This window comes from Hypanus sabinus, chromosome 21 (assembly GCF_030144855.1).
Source record: "Hypanus sabinus isolate sHypSab1 chromosome 21, sHypSab1.hap1, whole genome shotgun sequence".
In the NCBI taxonomy this organism is placed as follows: Eukaryota; Metazoa; Chordata; class Chondrichthyes; order Myliobatiformes; family Dasyatidae; genus Hypanus; species Hypanus sabinus.
In genome coordinates, this window is record NC_082726.1 from 69,071,743 (window position 1) to 69,087,860 (window position 16,118).

Here is a 16,118-nt window from a genome sequence, read left to right on the forward strand (position 1 = left end):
GTATTTAATTGAATTCATTCTTCCCTCTACCAGTGAAATGTTTCCCGTGCCACTGGCTGCAACACAAGCCCACTGCATGATTGATCCACCCCCATGCTTAACAGTTGGAGAAGTGTTCTTCTCATGAAGTTCTGCACCCTTTTTTTCTCCAAACATACCTTTGCTCATTGTGGCCAAAAAGTTCTATTTTAACTTCATCAGTTCACAGAACTTATTTCCAAAATGCATCAGGCTTGTTCAGATGTTCCTTTGCAAACTTCTGACGCTGAATTTTGTGGTGAGGGTGCAGGAAAGGTTTTCTTCTGATGACTCTTTCATGAAGGTCATATTTGTGCAGGTGTTGCTGCACAGTAGAACAGTGCACCACCACTCTGCTAAATCTTCCTGAAGGTCTTTTGCAGTCAAACAGGGGTTTTGATTTGCCTTTCTAGCAATCCCACGAGCAGTTCTCTTGGAAAGTTTTCTTGGTCTTCCAGACCTCAACTTGACCTCCACCGTTCCTGTTAACTGCTATTTCTTAATTACATTACGAACTGAGGGAACGTCTACCTGAAAACGCTTTGCTATCTTCTTATAGCCTTCTCCTGCTTTGTGGGCATCATTTATTTTAATTTTCAGAGTGCTAGGCAGCTGCTCAGAGGAATCCATGGCTGCTGATTGTTGGGACAAGGTTTGAGGAGTTAGGGTATTTATAAAGCTTTGAAATTTGCATCACCTGGCCTTTCCTAACGATGACTGTGAACAAGCCATAGCCCTAACAAGCTAGTTAAGGTCTGAGACCTTGGTAAAAGTTATGAGAGTTCAAATCTCTTGCACGGTGCTCCTTTCCTTTTTTTCCACTCTAACATTGTACAAAACAAAAATAATACACTAATCTTGCTTAAAATGTTGAAAAGAATATTTCATCTTTAACTTTATGACTTTTGGAGATCAATTCATCTTCTACTCACTTAACTATACACAATAACAGAAGTTTTGACCAGGGGTGCCCAAACTTTTGCATGCCACTGTAGTTTTGAGGAAGTAGAGAGGCTACAGAAAGACTTAGACAGATTAGAAGAATGGGGAAAAATGGCAGGTGGAATACAGTGTTGAGAAATGTATGGCCATGCACTTTAGCAGAAGACATGAAAGGTTGACCCTTTTCTAAAGGGACAGAAAGTACAAAAAAAACTGAGATGCAAAGGGACTTGAGAGTCCTTGTGCAGGATTCCCTAAAGGTTTATTTGCAGTTTGAGTCTGTGGGGAGGAAGGCAAATGCAATGTTAGCATTCATTTCACGAAGACTAGAATATAAAAGCAAGGATGTAATGTTGAGACTTTATAAAGAACTGGTGAGGCCTCACATAGAATATCATGAGCCGTTTTGGGCCCCTTATCTTAGAAAGGATGTGCTGAAACTGGAGAGGGTTCAAAGGAGGTTCACAAAATGATTCCAGAATTGAATGGCTTATCACGTGAAGAGCGTTTGATTGCTCTGGTCCTGTATTTGCTGGATTTTAGAAGAATGAGGGGTGACCTCATTGAAATCTATCAAATGGTAAAAGGTGAAGAAGATGATTCCTATGGTGGAAGAATCTAAGACCAGAGGACACAGCCTCAGAATAGAGGTGCCTCTTTAGACTGGAGATGAGGAGGAGCTTCTTTAGCCTAACAGCGGTGAATCTGTGGAATTCTTTGCCTTAGGCAGCTGTGAAGGTCAAGTCTTTATGTATATTTAAAGCAGAGGTTGATAAATTATTGATTGATCAGGGCATGAAGGGATATGGAGAGAAAGCAGGAGATTGGGGCTGAGAAGAAAATTGGATCAGCCATGATGAAATGCTGGAGCAGACCTAATGGGCTAAATGGCCTAATTCTGCTCCTATTTCTTACGCTTACAACATTGATTACACCACACTTGGGAATATTGTGTTCGCTGGTCTCTGCACTACAGAAAGGATACAGTATCAATAGAGCATGCAGAAGAAATCCTCCAGGAAAGCAGGGCTGTAATTTAAGGAGAGATGAGATAGGGTGGGGTTATTCTCACTAAGGAAGCTGATAAGTGATTTTATATAGGCTTGCAAAATTATGAATTGGTATGGATACTCTTTATGGTATTGGATAGCTCAGATCATCAAGAGTCTTCTTCCCAGGGCTGGTGTCTTGAACAAGACAAAACAGATTTAACGTGAGAGAGAAGGAAGTTAAGGAAGACCTGTGTGGCACGTTTTTCCTCACAGAGGGTGGTGAATGTTTGGAACAAGCTGCCAGAGCTGTTAGCAGAGTGTTTAATTGTCACTTGGGCAGGTACTTTGATCAGGAAGGACGAATATTGTGCCCAGTGCAGGAGAATGAGATCAGTACAGATAGGCATTATAATAGACATAGACAATATGGGCCATTAAGAGTCTATTCCTGAATAATACAGCATGGAAACAGGCTACTCAACCCAATTTGTACATGCCAACCAAGATACATATCTAGGCTATTCTCATTTGCTCACATTTGGCCCATATCTCTCCAAACTTTTTCTGTCCATGCATCTGACCAAATGACTTACAAATATTGTTTTTACCTGTCTCTACAACATGGTTCTGGAGGGCTGGAAGATTGCAAATGTCACTCCATTCTTTAAGAAGGGAGGAAGGCAAAAGAAAGGGAATTATAGGCAAGTTAGCCTAACCTCAGTGGTTGGGAAAGCGTTGGAGTCAATCATTAAGGATGGGGTTTCAAGGTACTTGGAGACTAAGGATAAAATAAGTCAAAGTCAGCATGGTTTCTGTAAAGGGAAATCTTGCCTGACAAATCTATTAAGAGTTCTTTGAGAATTAACAAGCAAGGTGGACAAAGGAAAGGCAGTAGATGTCATTTACTTGAATTTTCAGCAAGTGTTTGATAAGGTGCCACACATGCAGCTGCTTAACAAGAAAAAAAATCCTATGCCATTACAGGAAAGATATGGGTATGTATAGTTGGCAGGCTGGAGGTAGCAAGTGGGAATAAAAGGGGCCTTTTCTGGTTGGCTACCAGTTACTAGTGGGGGTTCTTCAGGGGTCAGTAATGGGACTGCTACTTTCCACATTACTTGTCAACGACTCAGATAGTGGAATTGATGGCTTTGTGGCAAAGTTTGCGGATGATGTGAAGATGGCTGGAGGGGTAGTTAGTACCCAGCAGGAGTTGGACAAATTGGAAGAATGGGCAAAAATGTGGCAGATGGAATAGTGTTGGGAATTGTATGATAATGCATTTTGGCAAAAGGAACAATAGCGCAGACTATTATCTAAATAGGGAAAAGGTTCAAACATCAGAGGTGGAAAGGGACTTTGGAGTCCTTGAGCAAGACTCCCAGAAGGTTAATTTACAGGTTGAGTCTGTGGTAAAGAATGCAAATACAATGTTGGCAGTTATTGCAAGGGGATTAGAATATAAAAGCAAGGAGATAATGCTGAGCTTCTATAAGATACTAGACAGGCCACACTTGGAATATTGTCAACAGTTTTAGACCCCATATCTCAGAAAGGATGTGTTATCATTGGAGACAGTCCAGAGGAGCTTCATGAGGATGATTCCAGGAATGAAGAGGATAACATATGAGGAGCACTTGGCAGCTTTGAGCCTGTACTCACTGGAATTTAGAAGAAAGCAGGGGGACCTCATTGAAACCTACCGAATGTTGACAGGAATAGTAGGGTGGATGTGGAGAGGGCATTTCCTATAGTGGGGGTACCCAGAACTAGAGGGCACAGCCTCAAAATTGAGGTGACCCTTTAGAAAAGAGGTAAGGAAGAATTTTGTTTGCCTGAGAGTAGTGAATCTCTGGAATGCTCTGCCACAGATTGTGGTGGAGGCTATGTATGTGGGTATATTTAAGGCAGAAGTTGATCATTTCCTGACCAGTGAGGACATCAAAAAATATGGTGAGAAGGCAGATGTATGGGATTGAGTAGGATCCAGGATCAGCCATGATGAAGTAGCGGAGCAGACTCGATGTGCTGAAAATGTCCTAACTCTGCTCCAGTGTCTTATGGTCTTCCTCTGATCTTGTGATTCTATGGTTTAATAACTTACCTTATTTCCCAAATTCCAAAACACATGTTAGTGCATGCATGTACAAGTGGGTGTGCTTGTGTGCCAGCAGGAGAAAGAGAAACAGAATTACTTATGATACATCTACTCTAAGCAACACAGAAAGCCAATCTTCCAGATAAGTACCAACTTAATCATTCCACCTAATATCTAACCATTTCATGACATTTCAATCCTGCTTACAAAACTTCTTTCCTGCTTTCAAGCTAATTTTTTCTCTCTATTCCCAGTGTGTGATTATTCCAATTTTCTATTACCTTATTACATTTATTCTCCCTCACTGCATTGATTTATTTTGTTAGCTTATTTAGCTTTCCTTTCCTGTTCTGAAACCAGGCACTGGTGAGACACTCAAATAGAAATGAAAACCTATTTTGAGAGAGAAAAGAAAGGTAAGTATACTGTTCTATGTTAAAAATGGTCAGACACCATGGTACAAATAACCTAAGAGAATTGTAAAATGAAGTCAAAGTAGCCATTATTAAGCTGAGACTGAGAGAGTATTAACAAAATGCTAAATGCTTTTAAAATCAACAGATTTTGCCATAGTAATAGTCATATTCTAGTCTGAAACCTGTCTGATATTAATAAACCACGGTGACTTGAATCTATCAGTATTAATATAACAGTGTCATCACTGGTCCCTTCATCAAACGTAGCTGTACTTATATCAGTTTATGTCAAAATACACCAATAAATAGTACATACAGATTTAGTACTTTAATTCTCTAATCAAAATCACCCTGTTGTATGATTAATTAAACATTGAACACAGTTGGTTACTTTAATCAATAGATTTGAGTAGAAGAAAAATACAAAATATTTCAAAATCTTTTGCAAATCAAGAAATTATAGTGAAGCTGTTGGAGCCTAAACAAAGCATAGCTAATGCAGTCCCTAATTTTGTAAAATTGAGGTTAAATCTTAAAGATACATTCTATACTGGCCAGCTTTAACATTCAATTAATATTCTTTTACTAAATATAGTTGGATTGGTTTCAATATAGTATTGAAATATTAACTCTTATGTAAAGTTTACCATTTATTTTATTTATTTTGAGATACAGTGTGTAACACGCCCCTTGAGCAGCACCACCAACCCCTGACAATCATGGGACAATTAACCCTTCGGACTGTGGGAAGAAACTGGAGTACCCAAAGAAAACCAACATCGTCACGGGGAGGATGTGGAAACTACTTACAGAGGATGCTGAGACTGAACTCCGAATTCTGACACCCTGAGTTATAACAGTGTTATGCTAACCTTGACACTATCGTGATGCCCTAATGTAAGCTAATATAGGCGGCCAAAAATGGTTTGACTTTCTGTTGGAAAAAAAAGGGAGGTTCCTGTGATATTCATCAAAAAACTACTAACTTCATTTTTGTGAATGCCATTGGTTGCATCAAATAAATTTATAATAAATTTTAAAATCATATAGCATGCAATATTGTATCAATAGTAACAGGTGTCATGGGGAATTCCACCGAAGCGGTAGGTCTGATTAATGTCTCCACTACTTTAGCATTTCCTGTCAGTCGCCCTATGTACAGACACTCCTGTACCTAGTGTCATTTTATGTACCTACAGTCAATCTATGTATAAAAGCCTTTGATAAGGTTCCCCGTGCAAGACTCATTCAAAAAGTAAGGAATCATGGGATCCAAGGAGACCTTGCTTTGTCGATCCAGAATTGGCACACCCACAGAAGGCAAAGGGTGGTTGTAGATGGCTTGTATTCTGCACAGAGGGCGGAGATCCTTTAGGGATCTGTCTGGAGGGTTGTCAGAGGTTACAGTGGGACATCAATAGGATGCAGAACTGGGCTAAGAGGTGGCAGATGGAGTTCAACCCAGGCAAGAGTGAAGTGGTTCATTTCAGATCTGGTCACCTCACTACAGGAAGGATGTGGATACTATAGAGAGAGTGCAGAGGAGATTTACAAAGATGTTGCCTGGATTGGAGAGTGTGCCTCATGAGAACAGGTTGAGTGAACTTGGCCTTTTATAGACAATAGGTGCAGAAGTAGACCATTCGGCTCTTTGAGCCTGCACCGCCATTTTGAGATCATGGCTGATCAATTACTATCAATACCCGGTTCCTGCCTTGTCCCCATACCCCTTGAATCCCCTATCCATAAGATACCTATCTAGCTCCTTCTTGAAAGCATCCAGAGAAGTGGCCTCCACTACCTTTTGAGGCAGTGCATTCCAGACCCCCACAACTCTCTGGTAAAAAAAGTTTTTCCTTAACTCTGTCCTAAATGACCTACCCCTTATTCTTAAACCATGCCCTCTGGTACTGGACTCTCCTAGCATCTGGAACATATTTCCTGCCTCTATCTTGTCTAATCCCTTAATAATCTTATATGTTTCAATCAGATCCCCTCTCAATCTCCTTAATTCCAGCGTGTACAAGCTCAGTCTCTCTAACCTTTCTGCGTAAGACAGTCCAGACATCCCAGGAGTTAACCTCGTGAATCTACGCTGCACTTCCTCTACAGCCAGGATGTCCTTCCTTAAACCTGGAAACCAAAACTGTACTCAATACTCCAGCTGTGGTCTCACCAGGGCTCTGTACAAATGCAAAAGGATTTCTTTGCTCTTGTACTCAATTCCCTTTATAATAAAGGCCAACATTCCATTAGCCTTCTTCACTGCCTACTGCACTTGCTCATTCACCTTCAGTGACTGATGAACAAGGACTCCGAGATCTCTTTGTATTTCTCCCTTACCCAACTCTACACCGTTCAGATAATAATCTGCCTTCCTGTTCTTACTCCCAAAGTGGATAACCTCACACTTATTCACATTAAGCGCTATCTGCCAAGTATCTGCCCACTCACCCAGCCTATCCAAGTCACCCTGAATTCTCCTAACATCCTCATCACATGTCACACTGCCACCCAGCTTAGTATCATCACCAAATTTGCTGATGTTATTTTTTATGCCTTCATCCAAATCGTTAACGTAAATGGTTCTCCTCAGAGCAACGGAGGATAACCTGGCAGAGCTGTATAGAAACACAGAAAATAGGTGCAAGAGTAGCCCATTCGGCCCTTCGAGCTTGCACCGCCATTCAGTATGATCATGGCTGATCATCCAACTCAGAACCCTGTACCTGCTTTCTCTCCATACCCCCAATCCCTTTAGCCAGAAGGGTCATATCTAACTCCCTCTTAAATATAGCCAATGAACTGGCCTCAACTATTTCCTGTGGCAGAGAATTCCACAGATTCACCACTCTCTGTGTGAAGAAGTTTTTCCTCATCTCGGTCCTAAAAGGCTTCTCCTTTATCCTTAAACTGTGACCCCTCATTCTGGACTTCCCCAACATTGGAAACAATCTTCCTGCATCTAGCCTGTCCAATCCCTTTAGAATTTTATATGTTTCAATAAGATCCCCCCTCAATCTTCTAAATTCCAGTGAGTATAAGCTAGGCCAGCGAGTATACGCCAGTCTTTCTTCATAATGAAGGTCCTGCCATCCCGGGAATCAATCTGGTGAACCTTCTTTGTACTCCCTCTATGGCAAGAATGTCTTTCCTCAGATTAGGGGACCAAAACTGCACACAATACTTTAGGTGCAGTCTCACCAAGGCCTTGTACAACTGCAGAACCTCCCTGCTCCTATACTCAAATCCTTTTGCTATGAATGCCAACATACCATTTGCCTTTTTCACCGCCTGCTGTACCTGCATGCCCACTTTCAATGACTGGTGTACAATGACACCCAGGTCTTGTTGCACATCCCCTTTTCCGTTCAGATAATAATCTGTTTTCCTGTTCTTGCAACCAAAGTGGATAACCTCACATTTATCCACATTAAATTGCATCTGCCATGAATTTACCCACTCACCTAACCCTGCATCCTCTTAGCATCCTCCTCACAGCTAACACTGCCGCCCAGCTTTGTGTCATCCGCAAACTTGGAGATGCTGCATTTAATTCTCGTCTAAATCATTAATATATATATTGTAAACAACTGGGGTTCCAGCACTGAGCCTTGCAGTACCCCACTAGTCACTGCCTGCCATTCTGAATAAGTCCCGTTTACTCCCACTCTTTGCTTCCTGTCTGCCAACCAATTCTCTATTCACATCAATACCATACCCCCAATACGGTGTGCTTTAAGTTTGCACACTAATCTCCTGTGTGGGACCTTGTCAAAAGCCTTTTGAAAATCTAAATATACCACATCCACTGGCTCTTCCCTATCCACTCTACTAATTACATCTTCAAAAAATTCTATAAGATTCATCAGACATGATTTTCCTTTCACAAATCCATGCTGACTTTGTCTGATGATTTCACTTCTTTTTAAATGTGCTGTTATCACATCTTTGATAACCGACTCTAGCATTTTCCCCACCACTGATGTCAGACTAACTGGTCTATAATTCCCCGGTTTTTCTCTCCTTCCCTTTTTTAAAAAGTGGGATTACATTAGCCACCCTCCAAACCTCAGGAACTAATCCAGAATCTAAGGAGTTTTGAAAAATTATCACCAATGCATCCATTATTTTTTGGGCTACTTCCTTAAGCACTCTGGGATGCAGACCATCTGGCCCTGGGGATTTATCTGTCTTTAATCCCTTCAATTTACCTAACACCACTTCCCTACTAACATGCATTTCCCTCAGTTCCTCCATCTCACTAGACCCTCGGTTCCTTCCTATTTCTGGAAGATTATTTATGTCCTCCTTAGTAAAGACAGAACCAAAGTAGTTATTCAATTGGTCTGCCATGTCCTTGTTCCCTATGATCAATTCACCTGTTTCTGACTGTAAGGGACCTACATTTGTCTTGACCAATCTTATTCTTTTCACATATCTATAAAAGCTTTTACAGTCAGTTTTTATGTTCCCTGCCAGCTTTCTCTCATAATCTTTTTTCCCTTTCCTAATTAATCCCTTTGTCCTCCTCTGCTGGTCTCTGAATTTCTCCCAGCCCTCAGGTGTGCCACTTTTTTTTGCTAATTTATGTGTTTCTTCTTTGGACTTGATACTATCCCTAATTTCCGTTGTCAGCCACGGGTGCACTACCTTCCCTGGTTTATTCTTTTGCTAAACTGGGATGAACAATTGTTGTAGTTCATTCATGCGATCTTTAAATGCTTGCCATTGCATATCCACCATCAACCCTTTCAGTATCATTTGCCAGTCTATCTTAGCTAATTCACGTCTCATACCTGCAAAGTTACCCTTCTTTAAGTTCAGAACCTTTGTTTCTGAATTAACTATGTCACTCTCCATACGATGAAGAGAGGCACTGATCATGTGGATAGCCAGAGGTTTTTTCCCCAGGGCTGAAATGTCTAACATGAGGGGGCATAGGTTTAAGGTGCTTGGAAGTAGGTACATGAGGGATGTCAGGGGTAAGTTTTTCACACAAAGAGTGGTGGATGTGTAGAGTTCACTGCCAGTGATTGTGGCGGAGGCGGATACAATAGGGTCTTTTAAGAGCCTCTTAGATAGGTACTTGGAGCTTAGAAAAATAGAGGGCTAAGCAGTAGGGGAATTCTAGGCATTTTCTACTGTACGTAAGATGGTTGGCACAACATTGTGAATTGAAGGGCCTGTAATGTGCTGTAGATTTCTATGTTCTATAAACATTGCTAACTTTAAGTCACCATGCCGAGTTGCTTATACTTGAAGTTCTAGATGAGAAACTGGCTAAATGTCAAATACTGTCTACTGTGACAAATACTGCCAAATTCTGTCCACTATTTGCCAATATAGTGGCAGTGAGTTATCAGAGGATTGAAGAATAGGCGATGTTGCTCCGCTATTTAAGAAAGGTTCTAAACATAAACTGGGAAATTATAGGCCGGTGAGCCTTACATCAGTGGTGGAAAAGTTATTGGAAGGTATTTTGAGGGAACGGATATACAAGTATTTGGATAGACATGGACTGATTAAGGATAGTCAGCGTGGCTTTGTGTGTGGTAGGTCATGTCTAACCAATCTTACAGAGTTTTTTTGATAAAAGAGTTGATGAAGAAATCTACATAGACTTCAGAAGGCATTTGATAAAATCCAACATGGGAGGTTGGACAAGAAGTTTCAGTCGCTCAGCATTCAAGATGAGGTGGTAAACTGGATTAGACATTGGCTTTGAGGCTTTGTGGGAGAAGCCAGAGACTGGTAGTAGATTGCAGCTTCTGACTGGAGGCCTGTGACTAGTGGAGTGCTGCAGGGATTGGTGCTGGGTCCTTTGTTATTTGTCATCTATATCAATGATCTAGATGATAATGTGGTTAACTGAATCAGCAAATTTGCAGATGACATGTACATTGGGGTTGTAATGGACAGCGAGGAAGGCTATTGTGGCTTGTAGAGGGATCTGGACCAGCTGGAAAAATGGCAGATGGAACTTAATGCAGACAAGTGCAAGGTGTTACACTTCAGTAGGACCAACCAGAGTACAGGTCCATAATTCATTGCAAGTGGCGTCACAGATGGATAGGGTCATAAAAAAAGCTTTTGGCACATTGACCTTTCTTCATAAATCAAGGTATTGTGTACATGAGATGGGATGTTATGTTGAAGTTGTATTAGATTGCTGAGGTCTAATTTAGAGTATTGTGTGCAGTTTTGGTCACGTATCTACAGGAAAGATGTAAATGAGGTTGAGAGAGTACAGAGAAAACTTGCAAGGATGTTGCCAGGTCTGGAGGATCTGAGTATAGGGAAAGATTGAATAGGTTAGGAGTTTATTTCCTGGCACACAGAAGATTGAAAGGAGATTTGATAGAGGTATACAAAATTATGAGGGGTATAGATAGTGTAAATGCAAGTAGGCTTTTTTTCACAGAGGTTGGTTGCAATTGCAAACAGAGATCATTGGCTACAGGTGAAAGGTAAAATGTTTAAGGGGAATATGAGGGGTAACTTCTTCAGAGGGTCGTGAGGGTGTGGAATGAGTTGCCAGCACAAGTGGCGCATAAAAGTTCAATTTCAACATTCAAGAGAAGTTTGGATAGGTACATGAATGGTAGAGGTATGGAGGGCTATGGTCTTGATACAGGTCATTGGGCGTAGGCAGTTTAAGGGGTTTGCCATGGACTAGATGTGCTGAAGAAAGAGCCTGCATCTGTGGTGTATTTTTCTATGACTCTAAATACTGCAAAATATTGCCAAATACTCTCCACTATTTGACTGAACAGGTGACCAAATATGTTTTTTCTGTTATAAATAGGAAATAGAGAGTACAACTTCTTACACACATCTTATTCTGACCTCAGAATTCTGCAATATGATCTCTATAGTGAAAGTTAAATGCACTATTAATACTTTCCTAAGCAAATGCATTTACCACTAACATGCTGAAAACCAATAAAAGGGGAAAAAATTATAATACCAAACAAATTTGGCAAAATGTATTCTACAGTTTGGTTAATACAGACCTTTTAAAGCACTTTGGGTTCTCTCGCCTGTTAATGAATGACTAAGTTTTAGCTACACCAGTAGTACAGTACAAGTCTAAAATTTCACACTTCTTATTTAATTTTGCTTGATTTAATCTTAATGTTTGAATCATGATAACTTTGTAAACAAATATTGTCAGTGGAAGCATTTGGTCTGTATTCAGGGATAGCAACAAAGAGATCAGTAATGGCATGTTCCTGTTCAAATATTTTCAGAGTTCACGCAGCCCTTTTGTAGGCCCATTAGAACAACATAAGAACCCTTGACAGAAGATATCACAAAGCCAGCGATTTTTCATTTCAAATTACCTCTAATGGTCATATATATTAATATGGTGACCTATGCTCCTAGGACTTGGAAAGGCAGCTCGAGAAGCTGGCCTTTGCATCTTTAACACATTGCCATCAATTATATAAATATTTTGTGTAAGATGAAAGGAATATTCTTTTACAGGTCTTTAAAAGGGAAAATCATTCTTAAAGGTATTATTTAGCTGCTTCATCTATGATTCTTTCAGTATCATACTGCTTAAATTTAATATACGTATTTGCAAAAGCTTTAAATATATTACAATTCGCTTCAAATCAAAGGTTTGATCTTCAGAAAATACTGATTAAACTGATTACATCCTATTTCATTTTAATCTTTAACAATTTGCTTCAGCCTACTGGCTTTGCGTGCTGGAACACGCTTTGACTGTTGCATTCTTAAGACAAGCCGAGAGGAATCAGAAGGATAAAATTTCACACCTGAAAGAGTATCAAGGTCTCCAATATTTAATGACACACAATTCCAAGTAGCCACATCAAAAGTAAAAGCAGACATTAATCAATTTTTTAACCCATTATTTATCAGAGCACTGAACCATGTGAAACAAAGCACTTACTGAAATCAATCAGGAATCTTCCAAAGCCTCGCCTTTGGTACTGGGGCATAATCATTATGCAGGAAACATTGTATTTCTGCTGGCAAAGCTTTTCCTGGGAGAACGAGAAATAGACCTAGTTTGTCATGAAATGCCAATGCAGACAACAGATATTATCTAGCAATGTCCTGGCAAAATGTCACAGTAATCTAGGGAAACACATTGCTAATAATAACTATATATGACAATATGTTAGAGTGGTGAGCTCAGCTCAGCTTCTGACACATTTGGATTCAAGTCAATAGATTCCTGCAAGTAGGACACAGGGAGGTAGAATGGTGAGAAAGGAATATGGCATGGTGTATTTATAGGTGGGGCACAGAATAGAAAATCTGGGAGGTTATGTTCAACTCTATTGAACACTGTACTTAGACTGTACTTGGCATACTGTGTGCAGTTAAAGCATTACACTAAGTTACACTACTGCTCCTCCACTGTAATTTTTAATATAGCAGTGCAGGAGACACAGTGTCCATAGTTTCTTCTGAAATGCACTATAACCACAGTTAATATCTACTTTTATAAAGTTACATTTTAACACAAACTGTAATGCTAAATGTGATTTATATCACGTAAGTGTTACGTATGCCACTACTGAAAACAATTATAAATTTTAAAACACTTTAATATTTTTCTGTAATCAACATTTAGCAGGGAATCAATGCACAATATACAATATAAATCACACATCACTTTAATCTAAAAACAGTTTCAAAGCTAGCAGGTGAATTGATAGTTTCGATAGATGAACACTTTTGTTTTTCCCATACTAGATCAACATTCACATTATGGATAAGAATAAATCAGTCACAAGAGATCACCAGGCACCCCTATTCTTCCAACACAATCCCTGCAACATTGTATAGGAAACCTAGATTCAACTTCATACACTTGTTTCAAAATGAGATCAGACAAATGAACACAGAAATCCAGAGCCTTTCCATTCCTGATGATGATGAAGGAAGCCAGATTGATCAGAATTAATTACCACTTTGAATTTAATTGGGACAAAATTCAGTCTCAACAAATATTGGATGTCATCATGATAATGATTCTGATGTTCCGATTGGCATATGCCAATCAGAAGATCAGAATCATTATCATGGATAAGGAATCCATTCTACCCACTGAACTCTGCAGAATAATCTGAGTTCCATTTCCCTGCTCTTTCTCAGTTGCTGCAAACTTTTTTGCCTTTGTGACATAACTATCCATTCTCTATCTAAAACAGTGATTATTATCTTCTATTATTCTTAAAGACAACAGGTTCTAGACCATAACCATACTTTGTGTAAAACAATTTATTTCTCAGGTACCCTGTACTTTTTGCCTTTCACTTTTTAATCTGTGTCCAAGAAATCTTTCTGCGCTCACTCTAAGATCTTCATATACAAAATAAACAGAATTGGATGTAACACTCCACTTGTGGATTGTGGACTAACTACAATTTGATATAGGTTCAGTGGAACTTCCCTGCCTTTGAATGCAATGTTTCCTGTATATTCCATATGTTTTTCAACTGCTCTCACAACATAGTCTGTCAGCTTCAAAGATTTAGGCATATACACTCAGATCCTTCTTGTTGGCACATCCTTTACAATTTTGACAGTATGTCTTTGGACTTTGGAGGAAACTGGACCACCCAGCGAAAACACATTCCATGTAGAGGATGTCTAAAGACTCCTTAAAGAGGACACTGGGAAAGAACTTCGATGCCCTGAAATGTAATAATGTCGCACTAATTGTTATGACACCATGGCATCAGTCTGTTGGGAAGTCCCCACTCTGTGAGGCTTACATATTAAAGAAACCATTCTCAACCATATTAACAGAAAGTAAGAGGGGCATTCACACCACTCGCAGGTATGAAATGTTCACAAGAAATTGTTAAAATGGACATCACTTGCTACATAGAAACAACAAATATTGACAATACAACATAGTCTCAAACCCAAAAGAGGAGACATTTCTACAATTGCACTTTTACAGGATACTCAGCTGAAATTCAGGTTTTAGAGTACACTCTTACATTAACAAATTTACTTTGTACAGTCCTTCTCAGACCTAGACCTTTATACCTGCAATTATATTTTTATCCTAGTTTGGATGTGACACCAGCTATGAATAATGGCATTTACAATTACTTAGCAGATCTACATACGAGGATATTGTACATTGAGAATTTTCTGGTTGAAGGTTTATAATTTAGTACTGCTGATCATTCACAGTAGTAGTCTTCAGGGCATATAAAATTATTCTAAAAAAACTGAGAAGACTCAAATTTATATTGTGCTTTCATATCTATATTGGGGAAACAGGTGGGGTTCTGGTTTAATATAGTCCAGAAACAGCATGCTTGATGGTGCTGTGCTCTCTCTGTATTGCTTAATGTGCAAATTTTCATTATGTGTTTGCCATTGAGGAGGAATCATTAACCTGAGTCAAGGTAAGGGTGCTGCCACTAAGCCAAGGCTGACATGTGCTAACAAATAATGGAAATTACTGGTTTTCCTGTGTTAAGAATATATGTCCTAGAACAGGCCTTCTGAATGACTAAGAATATGAATTTTATAAAAAACCTTCATAAATTACCATGGATTTATTTAAAAAGAACTTAAACCAATGCTGCCAGCATTCTGTATTTCACTGTCAAATTCTCAATTGTTGTATCTGGTGAGCAGAACAACAACTTCATAACTGCATTGCACAATTTAGATTAAAGTCAATCCTTAAATTAATTTCCAAGTTAATTATCATAATTCAGGTTCAATTTAAAAAGGCAAAAGTCCATGCAACCTTCAAATCAATTTACAAGATAGCAACATTTTATCATCAGCTTGTTATTGGCAACATATTATCAGCAGATAACTCTACAGCATACGTGATGTGTACAGAGAAACTGATTCTGTGTGTAGAACTGAGTCCACATGTCTGGACATAATTAATTATTGATTGAACATCAAAATTAGATGATTATGATTCATTGAATTTTCTGAACATCCAGCTGCCATTTGAGTTGGTCAGTCTCAAGAATGAATTAATGAAACTACAGGACAAAGTTAATAACTGTTTTGTGTTGATTGACTGTCTCACCAACATTTCCAGTGAGCTCCTTTTGTTGTTTATATCCACACCCAACTTTGATCATCCCATCTCTTATTCTTTTGCTGTAACAATCTGCTCTGCCTCCACTGTTACTATTTTGGCATTTTCCCCATTGTCCCCTTCAAACTTTTTCCACTCTCATTTAACTTGTTTACCTGTATCAAGAGCTCAGGGAGAGACTACCATTTAACACTGCTCTGCTTACCCACTTATATCTATAAATCCCTCATACAGTATATCACTATAACAGATAATAGGGAAAACACATTTTATTGCTCTACAGGAGTTGTTATATTCATTCAGATGATTTATCAGATTTTCCAATAACTTATTTAGTAGACAAGTGAAACTGCACATATTAACAAAGGAAGATTTGTCAAAGAAGAACACTTGGATTGAAAGGGCAGGGAAGCAAGGTTGTTGGAATTTTCTGCAGCATGGTAGATATTTGAGAAGATGGTCACTTTGCTTGGGCAGTGAAAATTACAAATATACAGCGACTTGAATATTTCAATGTGGCATCAAAATGAGCAAAAAAAAATTAGATTAATATGTTTTATTGTAATTGACAGCTACTACTTAGG

The 16,118-nt window shown here is 39.2% G+C and overlaps 1 protein-coding gene across 4 annotated transcripts in view; it reads right to left on the bottom strand.

Moving 5' to 3' along the window:
* Nucleotides 1-16,118, bottom strand: part of kat6b (K(lysine) acetyltransferase 6B) — a 240,255-nt gene that overhangs the window by 65,966 nt on the left and 158,171 nt on the right. For all 4 annotated transcript variants that reach the window (XM_059946834.1, XM_059946835.1, XM_059946837.1 and 1 more), the window contains one exon: nt 12,391-12,484. In XM_059946834.1, the coding sequence (XP_059802817.1) occupies nt 12,391-12,484 (94 nt within the window). The remainder of the gene's footprint in view (nt 1-12,390; nt 12,485-16,118) is intronic.